Below are 23030 nucleotides of genomic sequence, written 5' to 3' on the forward strand. Positions count from 1 at the left end.
ACTGGGTCTATCTCTACCTTACGCAGAAATGGGGGAAGGCTAAGATGTGTTTAATTGATACAACCTCATGCCTAGTTGCAGGTTTCATTTCTAACCATTATGTCAGATTATTCTGTAGGATTGGCTCATATTTAAAACTGCTGCATATAGCAGTAGTCTTATTGCTATAACATCAGACTATCTCCAAAATTACGGAGGAATGTAACATGGGAGAGTTTGTGGTCATTTTTATTATTTTTTTTTCCTGTGTTACGCTTGTTTGTGGTCACTCTTGGGTTTTTTCAGCCCACTATGCTACAATAGCAACTTCAAGGTAAAATAAAAACTGGGTAAGACATGGCTACAAAAAAAGAACCGATTTTTGAATCTTACCTTGATTCCTGTTTTGCTGTGCTTGCTTGCTGTGACTCCACAAAGGCGTTAGAACCTGCCCTTTCCAGCAGCCACCCTGTGCAGCAGGAGTCTGGACTTCATGGCACAACTGCTGTCCCCGAGGAGTTATGCTCCAGGGGAAAGTGCCTTGGACTAAGTCAGGAACTGTAAGGTGACTGCATTACTTTAGGATGCAGAACCAGAGGCCATGGAGATGGTGAAGTCTTGCAGAAGATGTGGTGCTGGGGGAAGGTGCTGTCACTAGGGCCTCAATCTGTGCTAAGCAAATACAGCTTGCTGCTGAAGGAATTTGTGCAGTCATTCCCCAGTCTGGTTTAGTATGCTTGAATTGGATACACAGAATAATTTAGGTTGATTTGGACTACTAGAATTACTTATTTTCGATGGAAATTGATTCAAACTTAAAGATGTGAAAATTGGAGGCCTAATTGATGCTAGGTGAATACAGGAAAATTCTTGGTGCTTTCCCGAGCCACCTGTATGCCCTGCCTCCATGCAGGAAGACAAAGCAGTTATGGTTTACCCTGTGGACTGTCATGCAAAAGCCCCCAAAGCAGAAAAGGGGCTGGTGGCTGTTAGTTGGAGTCTTAACTGTATAACCTCCATCCTTCATTTGAAGGATGCTTTGAAGTGCTTCATAATGAAGCACTTGAACAGTGAACATGTGAACCATGAACAGTGTGGTGGGACAAGAGTCATCATCTGCCAGAACTGGTCAGAAGGGAGCAGCTGAATTCAATTTCCTCTTCCACATCTCACCTGGATGCTAGAGGAGACATTAGGAGGGCCTGAACTGCACTGATGATCATCTGTCTAGAGGGCTGTACATGAATACTCTGCTTTTGTCTTTGTGAACATGAGCAGTCAGTTATGCTAAGCTTTATTGATAATCAAATCATCAAGATCTGAAGTGGACTAAAAACGAATAGGTTTCTTAATTTTATAAGACAGAAAGCAAGTGAAAACAATTGCAAATAGAAGACCCACAAAACATACTTGGATCATTTTATTTTCACTCAGTTGTACTTAGTTCTACTATTCAGATCTGAAGTGTGGCACAGTAGGAAGCTCAGAATGCAACTGAGTATTGCCTAACGGTAATGAGACTTAGCTACAGCATCTTTTGTTAAATCTTGTTAATTGGGACAAGACAGCCTGGCTGCACATCATTGTATTGAGATTTAGAAACAATCTATGGTAGTTACAGTAAAGAGGAACAGCAAGACACTGATAGCTGCAATTTTTTTAATTGAAAAAAAAACACACGCGTGTTTGTTTAGACTCTATAGTAGAGGAAGGATTTGCTGTAGCCTTTTGGGTTTCAAAGTAGTCATGCATTCCTGTAAATCGGCGTTTCTCAAACCTTGTGAAGGCATGGCCTCCCTTTTTGTATCATCTGTCTTTATTGGCAGCAGCTCAGTTTTCTCTGGGGGAGGGAAATCAGAATGCTTTGTAATTACTGGCTAAAAGTGTTTATGGACAGTGAGCTGTGTCCAGCAATTAAAGGTATTTAGCTGTTCCCTTCCTAACACAAACACTTCCAGACAGTAATTACAGCCTGCTTTGCACTTCTCTGTCCTTGAGGAGGATTCCCCATGGCCCTTTTGCGACTCCTAAGGGTACTCTTGCTTAGAATTTGAGAAGCACTGCTGTAAACCAAACAGGAGCACGAGATAATACCTAATTTATGCAAAGCTGCTTTGCAAATAAGGTGCACCATATGCTTTGAAGACTTCCCATGCACTGGATACTTTCTTTTCTTACACTTGGCTTTTGTTAATTGGTGTAGCGTGGCTCGTTCACACAGTATTTCAGTATGGCTGCATGCAGTATATCAGTCTGAGATGCTGTGTTGCTATTCAGCATTAGCACCTGCATAACACGTCAAAAAAAAAAAGAGATTTGCTGTTGGAAAAAATAATCAGATTTAGCTCTAATGTTACAGGACACTGTACTGTCCTTTTATGTATTCATTGCTTCTGTTCTTAGTTGCCTTTTGCTATATGTTATATACCAAATTTCAATTAGTTTGCATGCAATCAGCTCTTTAGTTATGGCAGGAAAGAGATGTCTTTCGTGTGCTTTTCACTGAGTTGTATTAACATTTCCTACTGTATTTGTTTGTGATTCTAACCATTCCAGGGGACGGAACGTTAAACAGGTTGTATTCATTGTTCTAGGATTTACAAGAACCTGAGATGAAGTGGCACTGTGTGTTTTTTAGGATATCTTCCAACCCAAACCATGCCAAGGCCATTAGCTGAAGAACATCCGCCCTGTAATATTCTTGTGTAGAAATTAGAAAAATAAACATTTGAAGGTTGCTTATTACATTTGAGAGAACCTAAACCCATGTGCGGCTTCCTGACCTAACTCTGTCTGTATTTAATGCTAAGAAGCGCGTGGCCCTTGTGCTAGGAATGCTCCTCACTGCTCCTCAGACAGGCTCTGCTGAGAAGCGGTGTCTTCCAGGGCCATATCTTCTTGGCTGGCCCTTCTGCACTCCAGGTTCCGACTCATGAATAGTGCATGGGCTGGACCCGCCTCCCGCTGGGGTCTTGGTTCCGTAGCATCTGTTGCTTCACAGGTCTCAGCGGCTTGCTGGAAAGTAAGAAAGAAAAAGTCAACTAGTTTAGGAAACTTCTAAGTAACACTTCAGCTATTTTTTGAAGTGACAGGTGAAAAAAGTTTAAAAATTGACGTAGGGATGTCATTCTGTGAAACTCCATGGGATTCTTAAACATGCATTATTCACAAGGGAGTTCTGAAGAGGTACTTGTCACACTTTGTGTAACGCATAAATTTGGAAGGAAAAGCAGACCAGGAACTGGAGGTTTAGTACCACAGATGTACATGTATAGAGAACTGTAAAAGAATTTGGATTGAAAAGGACTTCTGGAGGTCATCCAGTCCAAACTGCTGCTTCAAGCAGGGCTGACTTCTAAGTTGTTAAATCAGGTTGCTCTGGAGCTTGCTTTATACACCACATTTTAAATCCAACTTACAAAGAGACCTTTTCATCAAAACTGGAATGCAATTATCAGTCTGAAAACGTTAAGCGCAGTGCCGCCCCACTGTAAGGAGTCCATTAGGATAAAAGCATTCCAGAACTTTGCTGTGTGAGCGTTGAAATGAAACGCTTGCTCTTTACCACTTTCAATCAAACGGGCACCTGGACTCCGAGCAGTCACTTTGGCCAGGATTCGCCTCATCTAAACGTCACCATGTGGTCTTGCTGTGTCATTTAGGCTACCAATGGTTGGCAGAGAGATACAAGTCTCTCAGGGGAGAATTTCCTCCTGATAGCTCCAATGATGAAGTGGTTGAAGGCCTCTTCACTGAAAACAGAAGCCTCAACAACAACCTACTGAGATCTCATGCCCAAATTTAGGTAGCTACCTAAAAGTTGGACAAGGTGAATTCTACCATTAGTACTCCGTATCACAGACTGGCTGAGTTCTTGCGAATTAGGCCATGAACTCCTGGGAGTTGGAATTGTGCCTTCTCATTGGATACATTCAGCTGTATGTGTAGTAATATTAATACTTCTTACAGTAACAAAGCAGCATTGGACCTAGATGAGTAACATTCGGTTGACTCCTGTTGAAGTTCATGGTGAAACTAGGGAACTGTACCACACATGGTATTTTTGAGTTGAGAGCAAAATATGCACAGGCCAAGGAGCTCTTCTAACATAAGGTTTGGAGAACTCTTTGGAAACTAGGGAAGTTATACACAGTTCAGAAGGACAGTAACAGAAAAGTACTTGGGACTTCTATCCACGGTCTTTCACTGTCACCACATTCGTTTCCATTTTGATAGGCCAAATGCAAAATTTGTCTAATTATGTTGTTTAACTACAATCACCTTTTATTTCTAGTCCATCTTTACATGTTTCACCTTTCTGGTGCTGAGGTAAATTTTCAAAATTCAGGACAGCAATGGATGGCAACCAAAGTTAAATAAATATACTTAAGTAAACAATAAAATAGTAACTCTACAATGTGAATTGAATTTTTCAGGGAAGCTAGGAATAAAACTGTGACTATATTGGGAAGAAGGCTGAAAGTTTTTTGATTGTAGTGTTTTGCTGTTAGAAAATGTTTAATCACAGGGCATGCTGGTTTCCTTTAGTACAGGATTCCTTTGACTAACTTTCAGCAACAAGATTTCCTAGATTGAATTTCATTCTGGTCAGAGAGAGGGACAGAATAAGTGCACTATTCAGGGGAAACTGTTCCTTTTCCTACAGATAGAATAATTCTAAGTCCTGCATAGAACTTAAAGCAAGCAAAGAAAGAGCTATTTAGTTTGCTATGAAGATACTCATCACTTGGGCTGCAGAAAATGGAGACTTAAGTCCCTGTTTTGAAAGAAAAGGAAAAGCGACTTTGCCCCAGTTTGCAATTTCAGGTGTGTGCATAACAGCTCCCCCATCAGTTACTCACAAACACTCTCACAAACACACTAATACTAAACAACCTCATTGTGATGCAGCAAAACAAAAAAAAAAATAGCAAAATCCCAATACTGTTTTGGAAAAAAATTTCTGACCACTGAGAAGGAAATCACCCAGTGGTGGTGAGGACAGTTAAGAAGTAGACAGGCAAGCAGAATGGGCCTGACACTCTGAGTACTGCTGTTTTAGCTCCAGCCTTACCCGAGCTGCCTGGCTTGCTGCTCTGGCAGATGGCCCCATGGCGATGTTCATGCTACTGGATGACTGCGTGTCACTCGTGTTGCCTCCGTCGGCAGCCGAGAGCCCAGAAATCACCAAAGCACTTGAAAAACTTCTCTTGCCGAACAACAGGCTGAGAGTTGAGCTGGTGGAGGAGGCCAGGCTGGACCTGAGCATTGCTGCAGCTCGGTCCTGCACAGTCAGCTGGCCAGCAACAGGAACAGCAGGGGACTGAGAAAACACAGATGTTGCCGAGTTGTGGAATGATAGCTGACTACTAGAAAGCCTTTGGGCAATTTCGTGGGCAGATGTAGATGTTTGGATGAAAGGCTGGCGGCTTTCTACAATTGGTCCAGAGTGACTTGAAGCAGGGGGCCTTTGGTTTAAAGCAGTGTGTGCCTGGACAGACTGACTCCTGGGTTTTCTCCTGCCTTCAAAAGAAAGATTAATATATTTAGGTAAGTGGCATTCTGATGAACTCCATGCTATGGACAATGTCCCATGTGTACATATTACTGTTGGCATATTACCACTGGTTTTATTAGCATAAGAACTCCAAGAATAGCAAAAGTAATGAACTACTAAGCCTAGGTTTCTTTCTGTGTTTTCTACTACAGGTGTTCTGAGTTTTGGTCAAAATAGCTCTAGAGGTTGTGCACTGAGTCAAAAGACAGGGAAATGAGACCCCAAGCAAAGCAGTCTAATCACAGGCTCAAAGCTGTTCTGCTACATACAGTTTAATCAGCCCAGTGAACGACTGAGCATAGTGTTGCTGTAACTCTGCTTCTCTTTGACATCCACACTAATGGAATCCACCTTAAATGGCTTGGTATAGTTAAATGCAACAATAAAACCAAAAACATATAAGTTAAAACAATGGCACGTTTAAAAGAATTATTCCTGCGTATTAGGAGAGAGAATTTGAAAATTCAGCCAAGTGGAAGAATACAGTGTTCTGAAGTGGACGAATACAGCCACAAAACAGTTTTTAAGACTGACAGTAAACTGAGTTCCAAGAGAGACATTCACAGTACATCACAGACTTGAAAAGATGTGAATGCTTTTAGGTAGGATATGCTGTTGGAGGTCTGAATGAGACTCACACAAGGCTCTTGTCCCTTTCTGAGAAGCATCTCAATGCAGGCACTACTGGATACAGAAACTAGATTAGATAAGCTATTCTGACATGCCTAGACAAATCCTTCCTGCACAAACAGATCCCCATATTTCATATTTATATCAACACCTTCTGTCAGTCAAGCAAAAATTTTCTGTATTTCTTATGCATGTGCATTTAAATAGCCATAGTATGAAAAATAAATCAAAAAATACTGGCCAGTGAACCCATCAGAGGCCTGCTTGTACCCAGGCATTCTTCCGTGGGTTGGTGTGTGCTACAGGCCCCAGCAGAGCTCACTGTTTCTGTAGACAGGCTCTAACCCAGGCTTACACAGCAAATACCCAGTCATAAGAGTGCCTGCTTGGTTTTTTTGCTCTTCAGGAAAATCCAAACATTAACATTAAGCTGGCATTTTGGTTTCCTAGCTATAGCTGTAGGGTGGGGAGTTGATGCCAGGAAATCTGTTGAGACCCATCAACACAGAAACAAGTTTTTCTGGCAGGCATTTCCAGGCTGTTGGTATTTTTTTTTCTTTTTTTGCTTTGGTTTTCCCCAATACCCGAGCTCCTCTAAATACTGAAATTTTGCTGGCATAAAGGAATATAAATCTCACACTATCTTCTAAAAACATGACTCTTGAATTCATTCAGGTTCCAGCAGTGCACAATTTCATGTCCAAGCCATTTACATTATATAGCTGAAACATGCTGTTTTACATCCCCAGACCTGCTTTTCAGAGGCTGGTATCATTATCCCCATTTTTCAAATGCTGAAGCAAAGAGAATTTAGGTAACTTGGCACAGAGTCAGATGAGCAGAGCTGGGCTACAACCTAACTGGAATTCACTGAAACCTAGTTGGTTTGGCAAGCACTGGACACTTTCACACCTCATTTACAATGTATCTTTAGCTCTACTTTTGTACTCCAAACAATAAAAAAATAATTTTCCTAAGTAATAGGAGCCCCAAGATCTCTGCTGGAGAATGATGGGACAGACACACATGGCTCTTGGAAGCTCCCAGACAACGCTCTCAGGCACAGGATGTGATTCTTGGGGTGGTCCTTGCAGAGCCAGGAGTTGGACTTTGATGGTCCCTGTAGGTCCCCTCCAGCTCAGGATATTCTGTGACTCCATGGCCCCTGTGTACTCCTCTGCCAGTGTCCTCTGTCCTTCACGTGCTGTGATGAGCGCCAGGCCTGGCTGCCTTATCCATGGCTGTGCGTACGTCTGGCCTCCGCAGGGATTCAGGTCCTTCAAACCCTGGGGTTCTGCTTAAGTGCTTTGGTTTCTACATCTGATGGCTATTTCAACAGGTTACCTTTCTTAAATAAAAATAAAGGACTGGGATTAAGAACAGAGGGGCTGTGGTGTGTTAGTTTGCATTGTGGCTAATGTGGCCAAACATCTGTGATTTAAATTAGGAAGCTGACCCCTGTCCAAAAGTATTCTATATTCATCCCAAATGCAGTGGTTGGAGCATTGGGCAGGAGACCACCCGCATCTACGCCTAAAAAAACTCCGTCCCTGAAAACACTTAGAAAAACAAAAGCTGTTCTGTAAACTGCATCATGAAATAAGGGCACTCTGGGGGAGAGCCCCACATGTTTCCAGTGCTCCTGATCTTGATTGCACTTTTATACAGGGCTTTCATTGCATTTTGCAGACTCAGTGGTACCAGGCTGAAAAACGCAATATGAAATATGAAGAAGTTAAATGCACTTGATGCATAGATTATGAATCCAGAAGGCATTGCTATGATTATTATGATTATAGTCTGGTGTCCTATACAGCATGGGCCATAGAACTTACCAGAATTAATTCCTGTGTGGTTTTATTAATTGCTACTGTGATTTTTAAAAATGCATTCAGCATCTCCAGTTATGGAGAATCGATCTTAACTCTTAGTCTCTTGTTTCACTATTTATTTACTTTCTCAATATTAAAAATGTGCTCTTGATTTCAAATCTGAAATTGTTTGATTTTGTTACATCCAAGTCTGCTCACACCAATGGCTTTTGGTCACCTATCATTGCTCTGGTAAATACTTACAGACTATGATCAAGGCATCTCTTACAATACCAATTGCTTGAAAGTGCTTTCTATTTCAATACAGGATGTATTTCCCAGAGTTCTGATCCTTTTTTGGCTCTTCTTTGAAGTGCTTGCAAACTAAAAATGTCCTTCAATTAGGGCACTAGGACTGTATGTGGCAGGACAACAATATTACAATTTTTAACAGGCATAGCTTAAGTTCTTTTCCAGTGCTGTGGTATTGCCTTAATGTCCTGATACTTCTTGAAGATTGAGCAGAACTTGTTTTTTTAACCAGCTCTCTTAAAACCCTTCTTGAATGAGTCATTTGGCTTTGCTCAATTAAACATATAGCTTTGATAGCTGCTCTTTCATGTTTTCCAGTAGCTGTCAGGATGTTTCATGATCAGATCACAGAAATAGATTATCTGTGTTTTTTCCCAGTATAAACCAGACATTTCTTTTCTCATTTCTACATATTGAATATTGGCAACTCTGCCTTTCTATAGTGATAGATCAAGACCACTGCTAGGATTTATTTTGATTCTAAACACTCTTTAAAAATAAACAGCCACAAGCCCACTTTTATCTTTTTGCCCCTAATGGCCAAAAAATTCTCCTTCATTCTTTACAGTATCTCAGGAGTGAATACAGATTCCATTTGCTACCGTTTCCTTGCATTTGTGCATCTCTTCATTTTGCCAAGAGCCAGGTTGTTTTTCTTATCTAAGTGTGACTTTCTCTCTTGATTATGGTTTTCTGGGCACCAAATCAATATATTCTTTTAGACAACTCACAATTAACTTACTTTATTGCATGGTATGCTCAGGATCATTATATCACAATTAAGTTCGCTACTCTGATTACTGTTGTGTCAAGTTATGAGTATGCACATGAGGATTCCTCTAACACTAGACACAATTAAAAGCTTCAGTTATTTTATTCTTACAATGTGATTTATATTCAGGGCAAGATTTATCCCAGTCCTGCCCATTATCTTTAATGATAGGTCAAAATGATCTAAGAGGAAACAAACAAGTGTCAAACCCCTCAAGTTCTCTGCTTTAATTTATACAATAATACCACAAACTTGTTGAAATGTAGAGTTAGTTTGCTTTACAAGTCCTGATTCCACAGTGATAGATCTCACAGTGACCCACTGGCAAACTTAGAATGTTGGTTTGAGTTGGAAGGGACCCTAGGGCATGTCTAGTTTCAGTGTCCCTGGTTTGGACACGGACACCTATTACTAGATTAGGTTGCTCAAAGCCCCATCCAACCCAGCCTTGAATACTTGCAGGAATGGGACATCTACAGCTTCTCTGGGCAATGTGTCCCAGTGCCTCACTGCCCTCACAGTACAGATTCTTTCCTAATATCCAATTAAACCCCTAGACCCTCTTTCGGTTTGAAGCCATTCCCCCTTGTTCACTCCATGTTCTTGTAAAAAGTCACTTTCCATCCTGTGAACTCCCTTCACGTACTGAAAAGTTGCAATCAGCAAACCAAAGCCTTCTCTTCTCCAGGTTGAACAAACCCAATTCTCTTTGCCTTTCCTCATATGTAATCTATATATGTATATATAAATCTATATATGTAATAGAGTATCCCTTCTCTGGACCTGCTCCAATGAGTTGATGTCCTTCCTGTGCTGGTACCCCTGATCTGGATGCAGGGTTCCAGCTCAGGTCTCACCAGAGCAGATCAGAAGGGCAGAATCCCCTCCCTGGCCCTGCTGCCCACACTGCTTTGGATGCAGCCCAGGACATGTTTGGTTTCTGGGCTGGGAGTGCCCGTGGCTGGGTCATGTCCAGCCTCATCCCCCAGGTCCTTCTCCTCAGGGCTGCTCTCCATCTGTTCATCCCCAGCCTGTGTTGATACTGGGGATTCCCTGACCCAGGTGCAGCACCTTGCACTTGTTAAACTGCATGAAATTCCCATAGGCCCACTTTATGAGCTTGTGCAGCTCCTTCTGGATGGCATTCCATCCTTCAGGTGTGTCAACTGCACCACTCAGCCCAGTGTAATCTGTGCGAAGGGTGCACTCAATCCCTTTGTCTGTCATTAATGAAGGTATTTAATAACAGCCATCCCAGTATGGATCCTCAAGGGACACCATCAGGACTCTGAGCCACTGACTGCTACCCTCTGGATGTGACTGTCTAAACAGTTGCTTATCCTTATCCTTATTACTTATCATACATTTCCAACGTAAAGGCTACTAGTTCTACCTTGTGAATATGTCTGAAGCACTTTAGAATCCATAATTTGAGAAGGGCTCAGCTGTTAGTTGACAGAATGATTGGCAATGTTTCATTTTCTCTTGCTAACTGCTATATAAATGTAAGAAGCTATTTTCCATTTGTTTGTTCTCCACATGCGCTGATGAGCAGCCAAACCAATTCCTCAAATAAATTGTCATGGTCCTTCCAAGATAATTAAGATTTTCGCATGCTTTCATTCTGCTGTTCCCATTCAACAATAAGCAGGGGTTCACTGTGGTCCAGGCTCCCTGCATCACATGTGTACACTCCCTCCCATCTGCATTTCTCATTCTGGCATTCTTAGTGGCACCTGCTAGGCCAAAAATTACCCATCATGGACTTTGACAGTGGAACCTTTGGTGAATCCTTTTTGTGTTACAGCCTCCCAGTAAACACCTGAAACAGTATCAGAAAGCCTTCCCCTGCATGTTCTTGGTCATCAGGAGAGACAAACTGCACTCTTTCTAAAATTAGTTTGGGGACTCCCCAAAAGCATCTGCCCATGTGATCTCCCAGGAGAAGACTCCAGAGAAAGGCAAGTAAATCATGCAAATACCTGCCCGCTGGTGGACCTCTTGAGATGAAGTTTGCAGCTGAGGGGTTCCATCCCTGGTAGGCTGTGAGCTACTGCTCTGGCTTGAATTCCCTGTGGAATTGTTGCTGGATGAAGACCCCCCTCCACTGTCCACCTCTTCAACATTGCCTCTCTCATGGTGAGCTGCTGCGTGGCAGTCCTTTCGCATTCTGTTTGCAGGAACACACAGGGTCAGCCACTTGTCGCACATGAAAATTTGTGTCACCAGTGTTAGGTGCCCTCAAAGAGTGTTCTCTCTCACACCACTGCAGGTCTTCTGACATTTTATGAGATGGCAAAGATGATGGTGTGATAAGGTTACTTGGAGCAAAACTGTTTATGACACAAGCCGATTGTATATGACCCTTGTCTGTGTTTAGTGGCTTTGGAACCCTGAAATACCTTAGGGCTCTTTATCTCATGTTACAGTGGTCTCCCAGGATAAACTTCTGTGTGAGGTAACCAAGTAGCAGTGAAGAGAAATGGGCTGGAGAGAGTTCAGAGGGATGGGCTGCATGGTGGGAAACCAGCCTGTTAATCCATTAGATATAATACTGGCATTTTAACACAAGTCTTGGTATGCGAGCTGGCTCCCATCGTGTCTCCATGGTGCTCTGCCTCTCCTCAGCTACAGTGGCAACAGGGCAGGGAATGAGGCAAGGGAGTTACTGCTGTGTGAAAAGTGCAAGGAGGAATGGGAGCTGCAGTGTCAGGTATCGATCATGCATAGCTAGGGGAAGTTAGGCAGTTTTGGTGAATAGCAAGTACATTTTTAAGTGTGTTTTGATCAAGAACGGTAACTTGGGGATGAATATCTAACTGCCAAAGCTTCAGAGCGTAAGTCACCAAAATCCGCCAGCACATTTACTCATGTTCAGAGTTACAGAGTGACAGAAAAAATACCCTTATTTAGATGCATGAACAGTAAAATTCCATGGAATAAGAGAAGTGTCTGTAGTGCTGCGTGATTTGAATGATTCTTCTTGAACGTGTAGAAAGCTTTGTCATGAATGAGGCAATGGATTTCCTTTCTGTTCTATTTGCTGCACTATTTTGTTATATTCTGAGTTACTTGCAATTAGTTTTTATACCCATAGATAACAATACATAATTACTCTCTTTTAACAGAAAATACAGTGAAACTGAGACAGCAGGGTCTCTTATCAGCATAGCCAAAATTCAACACCTACCTTAACCACTTGGATTTGAACCACTTTTTAATGTTGTCCAAACTGACAGGTCCCCCCCAAATGTTCCTCAGTTGGCTGTGTGTCCCAAGGTACGAGGTGGTTAAGGGGGAAACATACATTGGATATCCCAGTGGCTGATCACATGAAGAATTAATTAAGTTCCGCAACACCTGTTTATTGTTCTGGATGCTTCCTCTCTCTGGGTTACGATTGCGCAAGAAAATCAGTTCCTGCTGCTGGCCAGCCCAAAGCCCTCTGACACACTCCTTGTTGACCTGCAGGTGGGTTAGAAACATGCAGATAGTGCAAAAACATTTGCTACTCAGGATGCAGAACTATAGGATCTAAGTAGAACGGCAGTGGCTGAGTGTGCAGACACATCATGTCTTAGCACCAACAGCTTTTTGTGAACTTTTGCAGCTACTCCCTGCTAAAGCCTGGAATGATATTTCAGAGACACAAACGTGGGTAGCAAAATAGAAGTCAATTGAAGAGAGCTCTTTTGGCCTCCAGTCCCTACTTAAAAACTACTTCTCCTTTCAGTCACATTGCTCCGAAACAGTACTAGTTACCACAGCCCTAAATTACTGCAATATTAGAAAGATGGCATGTTTACCTTGATCACCTTGAAGCTCAGATAGCTTTTGTGGAGCATGATAACTTTATATTCATCTGCTCCTTCATCTACCACATGTCTCAGAGTCAGCAGCTCCTCCCGGTTGGACAGGACTGCGCTGCGCCAGGCTGGGTCCCCTTCATGGCAAATCACAACCTTTTCTTCAAAGGATTGGATCGCTTCGTACAAAACTGCTGGGTCCTCATACTCATCTGGGCATGTGAACTGGTCCTGGTATTGAAGAGGTCAGGTACATTTGTGAAAACACAAAAAAATACTGACAGGAAACAAAATACTGACTTCCAAACAGTTTCCAGCTGACCCCCTCCAAGTGACTTGACACTTGATAAAGAGTGTCTTTTGGGAGGTTCATTTAACAGTAATATAGAAAGGTACAATTTCAGTTTTATTGTAACCTGTTCTGATCTCATGACTACACTGGACAAACACACTTGGAGAATACCAGCTTATCCTTTTCTTTTTCTTTTTAAATGAAGTGTGAAACTATGGAAGGCTGAGCTTTTGGGTAAATTGGAGAGAGATACCACCTAGGGCAGTCCACAGTTCTTGTGGAAATTCTTATTCACAAAACCCCACCAACAACAGCACATACTGGGAATCCATCAGCAAATACTACCACTATCAAATCACAATACTGAAACTTCAGCCAACAGCACCATGGCCAGCGAAAACATCGTAAAATTGTTGTGCCAAAGAATCAGGTATGAATTCACAGCAGTTCAGTAACATCCAGAACAATTATAAATATCATTCATGATAAAAGTATATGATACTAAATCATAATGTGCCAGAGCAAGAACAAAATAAATTCCAAGATATACAGGGCCTGACCTGAAATTAGCAGTCAAATCAGCATAATCAATGTATTCCCTTTCAATCTAGAAAGCACCTTTATAGTATCCACACAAGTAAAATATGACAAGATTTTCTGCTTTTTTTTAATGAAAAATGCAGGGTCAGGCTCTGTGGTTTCAAATGGGCAGCCGGGGCTTCAGAAAAGAAAATCAAGTGAATGCAAAATAAATAAATGCCAAATTCTTCCATTTTGGTGAAAGATGTTTCTTAGAATAAGGTGGCAAGTACTCCATTTCCCTCTTTTTTTCTTTTTTCCCTCCTTTGGAAAGTTGCTAAGGTATCCTGTGCTTTCCTAAGAAACCAGACACAATAGTAAATGCTAAAAATAAATACATAAATAAATACCCTACCTGGTGTAGCTTCAGAGACATTCGGATTGCTGGGGCAACAACCTTATGCAACAGATCCATGTCTGCAAAGACCCACTCATCTTTGGCTGCTATCCGGAAGTCTCCTTTAAATAGCGCATGGAGCCCATAAAGAAAAGAGTCCAAGCTGTAAGACAAAGGCAGCAGTCACCCCCAGAAGTCATTCCTGTCTCTCCAAGCCAGATATGTCAGTCACCACCTCGTGCTGAGCTGTGCAGTGGCTGGTGACCCTCTGGCCCAGGGCGAGTGCCTGCGGTGGGTGTAAAGCAGAGGTCACATCTTGTTTCTCTAACAAAAAAACATTCCTTGGGAGAGGCAGTTTTCCTTCTGCATGCTCTGTACATGACTGGTCACGAGATGCACCCGGAATAAAGGATGTCCTCGGGATGGGTGTCTGGGTCATAGGGCGCCTCAGGGCTTTGCTTCTCTGCAGCTGTGCCAAAGAGACCAGGTCAGAGTGCCAGCTGCACTCCCCACTCCCCGTGCAGCCAGCAGAAGTTGCTTCCTTATCTGAAAGTTTATTTATCAGTCCTGTTAACACTTCTCCTTTTAAGTGAAAAATAATTTAAAAAAAACCCACCAACTTTCAGGAAATCTAAGACCTTTCTCACGACATTCAAACCTAAATGTGAGCGTTAAAGCAGATGCACTGAGAATACTGAATTTCAGAACTGTTCAGCAAACCAGGTGAGAGCAGGAAGCAACCAACAGGTGCTTCCTACTGAAACAATGAGCCCCAAAGCAAATACACATGGGGTTTCTTTTTTCTAACATAAGAAACTAGATGTAGGCTGTTCTGCCTGGCCTTGCATGATGGTTTACCCGAACCTACAATATAAGCACAAGGTAAAAGCTACAAAATCAAAACAACTACAAAAAGGTAGTTGTTAAAAGATGGTTGTGTGAGGACTTTGTGAATGGAAACAATCAGCCTTCAGCTCCGATCTGCACCCTGAATTACAAGATTCCCATGCCACTGTCACTTGTATAATGCTTGTAGGTGACTGCTGTGCCAATGTTGCTCTGAAGAAGTGATCTCAAAATTGAGGAAAACAGACTCATCTATTAAAAACAGGCATATCTTGCAAACCCACAGGACATGGTTTCATCTACCTGTTAAGATTTTACTCAATCTTACAACAGTTGATCTTTTAGACTGTAAAGACTCTGGGGAGAAGCTGTATTAAGATGTTAGCAGTTTTTATTACTGCCCAGCCTTTCTCTAGAGAATACGCAATCTTTTCACATAATTGAGCTTCCTTAATTATTTTATAAAAAAGAAAAATATCTTTTCAATATATTCTCTTCTCTGAGAGAGGAAGGAGAGACTGGGAAATCCCTGGCCAACTTCAGCTCAAAGGCATTCTAATTTTGCTCTTGGTGAGTAATGTGTCTTAGAAATTTAAGTGGAAATACATATGTTGTTACCAGAGAAACAGCTGGATACTGATTTTCTCCATGAAAGTATCACGTAATACAAATCAACTAATCAGTGGGACCAAAACTAGCCAGAAAGGCAGGGCTGCTCTCACTGCTGGGAACATAAGGAGTACAGAGAAACTTTTATGAGCTCTTAACTGATTTGCATTTATTAGTTCTACGGTACATATTAAAACATGCCTATGACAGGCACACTCAGATCTTCAAAACATTCAAGCACTGATTTCAGTGGGAGTTATTATGTGTCCTTAAGGAGTGGGTCCTGGTCCCCACTGACTTTCAATCCATCATCTCCACAGTTCAGAAAATGATAATATATTCAAACCCTGCTTAATAGCTAGGAAAGCCCTAAAATAAGCCAGCTGGGAGGGTGGGGGGAGAACAGTGAGTGCACCCAGCATGGTAAAATATGTGACTATCACCTGCTTTGAAAAGGCTACACATCACAAAGGCAAGTGAAGGAAGGCTCCTTTAACTTGCCCACCCACCAGACATCGTTAGTACACACAGCTGAATCCTTCCCTGGGAAAAAAAAACCCTTCTGTACCTAAATATTCTTCCCAGGATGAAATTGTAAAAGCTACCTTGAACTCTGCATCTAATGATGATCTGTAGTATAGTTTCTCCCCACATAACACCCCCTGTATTTGCTCTGAAAAGTTGGCTGGGACTAAGGGAGGAGTAGGCAGGAAAGAGAACTGGATTTTACATCTTAGGAGGCTCTCAGAGCCAAATCTGAACACCAGAGCAGACAGAGAGTTTGCATTCACATCAAAGTGTTTTATGGGCATCAGCACCAGCTAAACAGGCTGCTGTGAACAGCAGGATGTGCAGAAGGCACAGCCATGCAAACCGCAGCTGAGCATCAGCAGAGGGAGTGGGGGAGAAGCACCTACAGTTCTCCCTGGAGTTAGGGGAGGCTCATCCATTTGTCATCCCTCTGCATAATAAGTTCTCTAACTTGGGATTTTTAAGAACAAACATGACTGCTACAAGGAGCAAATCAGTGGTGGCAGTAGTCGTGAGAGGCTGAGAGTCAATTATTTTATGTATAGCATTCTCCACCAGAGCGGTCTGGAGGAGATTGTAGTCACAAAACCATGGGCATCTTTTATTCTCCTGACAATTGTAATGAGGCTTTTGGGTACATTCTGCCTATAATGCAACACTATCTCAAGCCATTACTTCTGCAACACGCAGCCTCCTTAATCCATATAAGGTACAGCTCTCGTTATTCTTCCCATTGTTATGCTCTCTCCTGAAGACACTAATGAGATTATTACGAAGCTGTAAAAGTCAACCACTTTGATCTCAGGCCTGACTCAGCCACTTTGATCTCAGGCCTCACTCAAGGTTGTTGCTGCTTTCTTGGCCCACTTTTAACATACCTCAATTAGTAATCTGCTGTAGTTACAGGCTGGTTCAAAATATTTAAAAAAACAAGTTAAGGTAAAATTACATGTCAAAGGAACAACATTAATCTGTAAGAGACATAACTACTGTATCTGGCAACATTTCAAATCCTCTGAGCTAGCAACCTGAAGAGCTGCTCTCACAACTGCAAGCTACTTTAGAACAAGACTGGTAGGTCCATGGGAACCATCAGCCCCTTGAAGGTGCAGAAAAGAGGGGATTAAGTAGTGCCACAAACACCAGAGGGAGGGCAACAGTGCCAAAGCAAATACTCCCTCCTACTGCACTCCTTATGCTGCTCCAAGAGCTGAAACTAAAAGCATTTAGTGCCAGCCTGAAAACAGTATGGATGCAGAATAATGAGCTGGTGAACCTCTCTTTGTGTATTTTGCATTTGCAGACCTTCTCCAATGTTAACTGTAGGTTTATTTAAGGAATAAAGGAACAGGCATGTCTGTGAGCTAGTAATGACCTGAATGTCATAGTTCACCTGAAGTATGTTCAGTGGTAGCCCTTCTAATTGGATATTTTAGATGACAGTGGTTGTGAGCTGAGTCTAACTTTTCTGCCCTGCTCAGCTCTGGCAGACATCAAGCTGCACTGTTCGCCTGAACTCCCACCAGCAGGAGCCCTGTGGTGCCACGGCCCGTGCCCTCTATGACTTCCCCTTCCCTCAGACGCTGGGCAGTGCAGTGGGGTCACCAGGTGGGAAGGGACAAGTGGGGCCAGCTTCTTCCCTGGGTTTCAGGGTGAGCAGCAGCTCCTCCATGCAGAGACATTCCTTGAAACAACCCTTTGTTCAAACTGAGCTTGGGGAACCTGAGCAGCCAAGCTTGGTAGTGTTGGAAGTATCTGATGAGAGATGCTTTATCAAGAGATTTTTGTATTTTTCCAATTTTGAATTTTTTTACTAAATATTTCTTTACTAGTAGCTTTAGTGGCTGAATAGAATTATTCTGTATTTTTTTCCAACAAATACACAACTAAACATATCACTCACATTTGAATAAATGAATGGTAATGTCATGTCATTCTTCAAATTACATTTTGTGCAGGATGCCTCCTAATGACAGTTTAAAAGAGCAAATGATTTGCATTGCAATGTTCTGCCTCCTTAATGAATTCATTTATTGTGTAATCTAGTATTAATGTTAGGTTTCTACTGACATTTACATGAACAAGGTACAATGAATAATTATTTACATACATTATTATAAGAGCATTTAAAATCTTGGTTTACACAGTGACATTCGCTGATTAATAGATTAGACAAAATCATGTGTAAATGAGTGCAAATTGATAGTTTGCATACACAATGTAAACTTGACTCTCAACTCTGCAGTGCACAGCCCACGGTAGCATTACCTTTGCTCCACTGTGCAGCAGCTGGATGACTGTCACTCCTCCAAGACACAGCAAGGACTAGACTCAATCCAGAGAAAGTTTCCCACTATCTGCACAGTCATCTCTGAAAACGAAACATGAACTGCAGAGCACAGCAGATTCTTGGCTGGTTTGCTTCCACTGAACATGTGAAATTCTTCATACACAGAAGACTTCAATACCTACCTGGCCCTTACATCTCATACTCATCCCAAAATCTCTAGCAATGTTGTAGACAAGATGCTCCCCAGAAAGAATTAATAGAAAGTCCTGAGATGATGTTCAAGGTAAATTCTCAGTGCTTACCAGAGTAATCTAAATCTGTACTTTTGTAATCCAGCATTTGAGCATGAAAAAACATGTTAGGAGCCCTGACCTCTAACAAAATGATCCACACCCCAACAGCCAGAGTCATGGAATAGCCTGGGTTGGAAGGGGCCTTAAAGATCATCTAGTTCCAACCCCATACATGTGGTACATCCCCCTCTCATGCACACATCTGGCTGTGAGACTGCCTGCTCTGACCATTCCTGAGGAAACTAAAACCCTCTTCAGCATTAGTAGGCTCCAAAAGGTCCCCAGAATATCATGGCACCTTTTCAAAGAAAAGGTGTGAAGCATCATTCAAGGAAATGTTCCTCTGACTTCTGAGCATCTTAAGTACCTCTCCTCCATCTGACTGAATGCAGACCTGCAGCAGACTGAGAGCTGGGGGCAAGGACCAGCAGAAACACTCAAGATCGCCCTCGGTGAGATCTGCTGTGCTCTGCCAAAGACAGATAGAGGAGTGCCTGGAGACAATTCTTGTGAGCATCCCCTTCTGGCCTCATCAGCATTGCACACATTGGACAAAGTCTCCTTCCCCTGGCATGCTGTACAATTGTATTCCCATTGGAGTCTCACTGACTGACTGCTCACTTGTGTTTAAACAAGTTGTGCAGATCTGTTGGAAGCAATAAACACTGTAAGTAGGGTGAGACCTGCCCTTAATGCTCAAGTGAAAGTATTTGGGGGATTTCTGTTGATAAATGTCTTGATGTCAGGAGGGTAGGGTATCCACCTTGCTCCTCAGTTAATAATTTCTATTAAATTGGTTTTGTCAGTTAAGATATACACATTCTGAAAGACAAGAAGAAATGTAATTTACCAAGATAAAGTCATGTTTTGTAGCTGCAGCAGGTTATAACTTCAACTGTGCTACTCTTTTTCTATTTCTCCAGATCCTTCTGACAGTGGAAATGCATTAAAAGTAATTTAACCAGGTGGGGAAGTGACACAGTTTTTCCACAGTGAAACTTTTCCAGGGAAAGCTTTTGTGAAGTAGCATTGGAAAAGATACCGAGAGAAGCTTCCACTTAGTGCCTTTTATGTCACAAAATACATTTTTAAAATACAAAGATTTGATACTGCCCTAGAACACTTGCTTAATAAAAAGAAAACCAGGACTTATAATTGAAGATTATATAGAGCAGATTAAAAAAAAAAGTGTCAGAGCTGTGCACCTCAGATGACTACCCCAGATTTTGCCTTTCTGCAGACCTTCCCTCCCCAAGAAAAGTATTTTTAAATATGGAGTGTCCACTTATCAAAAGAGAGGAAGTAATTCAGTTCATTGGTATTTGTCAGATTTTGAAAAGACGTGGTTTAGCTGACTCCTGAAATTATTATTAAGGTCTTTATAGCACACTATACAAATAATTATCCTCAACATTCATACTTTCCATGTTAAGTTTTGGAAAGTCTCAGATAATATTGTCCCTTTGCACTAGCTACTAACCATGTAAGCCAATACAAATAGGGGACATTGTTATTGTATCTGTATCAGAGCCAAAGCATTGTAATGAAGATTTTAAGATCCAGTGGAAAGTGCATGCAATGTGGTGACAGTTTTAGGAAGCTTTTGTGTTATTTTTAGATGAATTCCTAATATCGCTGTGACCCATCTGTTGCAGGCCCAGATCAAAATTCACTTTAATCTTTTCTCAAACAAATATCATAAATACATATAAACTTTCACATCATGCCCCCGAACTCTAAAATTTGGATCACAAAAAAAATAGGACAATTTAAAAATACCAATGACTTACCTAACATCACTCTAATTTGAGTGAACAGAAATGGAGAAGAAATGCAGCAAAGAAAACTACTACAGGAAGGGAATGTGCAAAGACCAGTAAAAAAGAGATGACAGAAGTCCCTTTAGAAAGCAGAAATCAGCAGCACAACAAGAAATAAGCCATGTGAACCACAAACATTTTGCATGGAAGACATAAAACAAAATGTTATAAATGGCTCAACAGATAACAAAGCTAGGATGAATATTTAAAAGGACTGTTCTATAACAAAATGCATTCAAAATCACACATGCTGTCCTTGTTTGCTTGTTAGTAAGACGAATCCTCTCTAAGGAGCATGTTGACAGAGGTCTAGGTAGTTTTGTTCACCATTCTGTGCCAACATGGCAAGGTCACTCAGACACTGTATTTATTCAGCTTCTCCATTGTTATTAAACTCCCGTGCACACAGAGAGTTTAAATAAATCTAATAAAAACCTAAAATTATATGGGAAGTTAAACTCCATTAAAATAATCATTATTTTATTAATAAAATGCTTCATCTATAGCACAGTGTAAATTAAACTGTGTAATACCCAAACAATTCAGAACTCCCAGTGAAAATGGAAGAATCCCTAATGAAAATATAAGATGAAGAGCACATTTAGAAACAATCTCAATGAAGCATATTTAAATTAACCAGACTTCCTAGGAAGAAGTGTTTTGAATTAATGAACAAATGAGCAAGGTAGATGCTCTGAGAATAGACAAAGCTGCAGCCTCAGGAGATCAGAGGTTCTCCCTTCCTTAGTTGTCAGAATGAAGTGGCACAATGAACAGGAATACACCCCTGAGGAGTACAGAGGAGAACCCTTTATACATTTATTATTATTTAGTTAACTACATCTCAGATGACAGCAGTTTCTTCCTCTTCTGGAGATTTCTTCCTCCTACTGGAATGCCAGAGGAAGGACAGCATTCCAACAGCCAGGCATGAGTGAACACAAACAATAACCATTGGTACCCATTCTTTGATTCAAAAATTCTACTTTGCCCTATAAAATAAGGACTGTTAATTAGTTATTTAGCCATCCAAAAAGAAAAAGATGACCAGGAATGACAAAAAAAACCCCAACATTTTATGGAGGAATGAGACTTCACCTTGATCTAATCTGCTCTTGAGAACCTACGTCATGTGGAAAAAGACAAACAGGTCTTTATTTTAACATGAGGAGAAAGGATTCCTAAAGATTACCTGATGGCCATATTGTGAGATGCAGTTCCCAAAGCTCTCCGACCCAGTATACACAAGGCAAAGGAAAGCGTCACTAGAGGAGAATCCTCATCACTGTCCAGGTGCTACAAAGTTTTAAGATGAAGATGTTACAATACGTGAAAACATCACATTTAAAAGCACCACAATGCTAGAAATGGTGACATTCATAACATTTGCGTGTAGCTGGACCTACACACCAAAACATTCTTTGCCATTAAACAGACCAAGAAGGAAGACCATCACCATCAGAGGATTTTTGCAAAACGCAAGCTTGCTTTGCCCACTGGCTAGAAACAGAACATTTCATTCTCTGGTAGTGAGATCCCAAGGGAAGGGAGCTTTGGTGGTGGTGGTCTTTTATATGTGGGGTTTAAGTTTGCTTCCACTCCTCCCAGATCTCACATTCTAAACTGGAGGCGGTTCCTTATTGTTGGGAGACACTGCAATTGGAGACAGCCAAAACCCTTTTCCATGGAACACAGTTCCCATGAAACCTTACCACAGATTCTAGAAGTACAATCTCTTTGGAAAAGTTTGGAGGCACACATTTTCAGTGAATAACAATATCTGGCTAAATGGTTGATGACACTGACAGCCCATTTTAATAAGCAGTCAGAACATCTCATTTATGTTTACTAGCTCAGGAGAGGTTTTTTAATGAAATTTTCACAAAGAAAACTTTGCTACCAAGCAGGAGGAAAAAACTGGAACAACTCCTCATGCAAGTTATTCTTCAGAAGGATACAGATTATTATTTCAGTCCACGCAATGAGTGATTTCTTAGAGCTTTCTTTGAGTCTAAAACTGAAGCCAATTATAATGGAGAATGCAGCTCCTTCTGTAAAATATAATGATTTTCTGGGCTACGTGTACAGTGAACTTTGGTTTTTTTATCCCACCTCCTACATGAACTTTGCTTTTCTATAGTCAGTGAACTAAAAAACAAAGGTAAAATACGTAACAAAAAGATAAATGTGTGTGTGGCACCAGTGCAGGCATTAATTTGCCTTTTGAAATCTAACTTACATGTTTCAAGTCTATTGGCATCCCTAAATCTATTATTGAATTTGAAAATCTAGAGAACAAGTGGAAAGGCATCAATTAACAGTGGCTTTCTCCACACCCCGCAATTCTTTGTGTGTCAGAACTTGGGAGCTGAGACATGGAGATGAGAAAGAAAAGAAGTGAAGTATTCCCAGTAGGAGGAGATGGTGGGATGGTGGGAAAGGGCTCAGAAGACAATTAAATGAAAACAATATCAATATAATGATACACAGGGGAACTGATGGAATGGTACTCAGCATTAGAGACATGAGAAGGAACAAAAGCGGAGCAGAAACATTCGGTGATGTT

The 23030-nt window shown here is 41.4% G+C and overlaps 1 protein-coding gene across 1 annotated transcript in view; it reads right to left on the bottom strand.

Annotated features, from left to right (window-relative positions):
• Positions 1-1386: 1386 nt before the first annotated feature.
• The window catches only part of PCNX2 (pecanex 2), a 149366-nt gene continuing 127722 nt past the window's right edge, over positions 1387-23030 (bottom strand). The window contains exons 28-34 of the mRNA XM_005518660.3: positions 21657-21760; positions 14094-14238; positions 12868-13098; positions 12252-12526; positions 11044-11231; positions 5054-5502; positions 1387-2994 (exon numbers count right to left, since the gene is read on the bottom strand). Of these exons, the coding sequence (XP_005518717.2) occupies positions 2821-2994; positions 5054-5502; positions 11044-11231; positions 12252-12526; positions 12868-13098; positions 14094-14238; positions 21657-21760 (1566 nt within the window). The 3' untranslated portion in view covers positions 1387-2820. The remainder of the gene's footprint in view (positions 2995-5053; positions 5503-11043; positions 11232-12251; positions 12527-12867; positions 13099-14093; positions 14239-21656; positions 21761-23030) is intronic.

This window comes from Pseudopodoces humilis, chromosome 3 (assembly GCF_049639895.1).
Source record: "Pseudopodoces humilis isolate 2021_Gansu_Grassland_sample_001 chromosome 3, ASM4963989v1, whole genome shotgun sequence".
In the NCBI taxonomy this organism is placed as follows: domain Eukaryota; kingdom Metazoa; phylum Chordata; class Aves; order Passeriformes; family Paridae; genus Pseudopodoces; species Pseudopodoces humilis.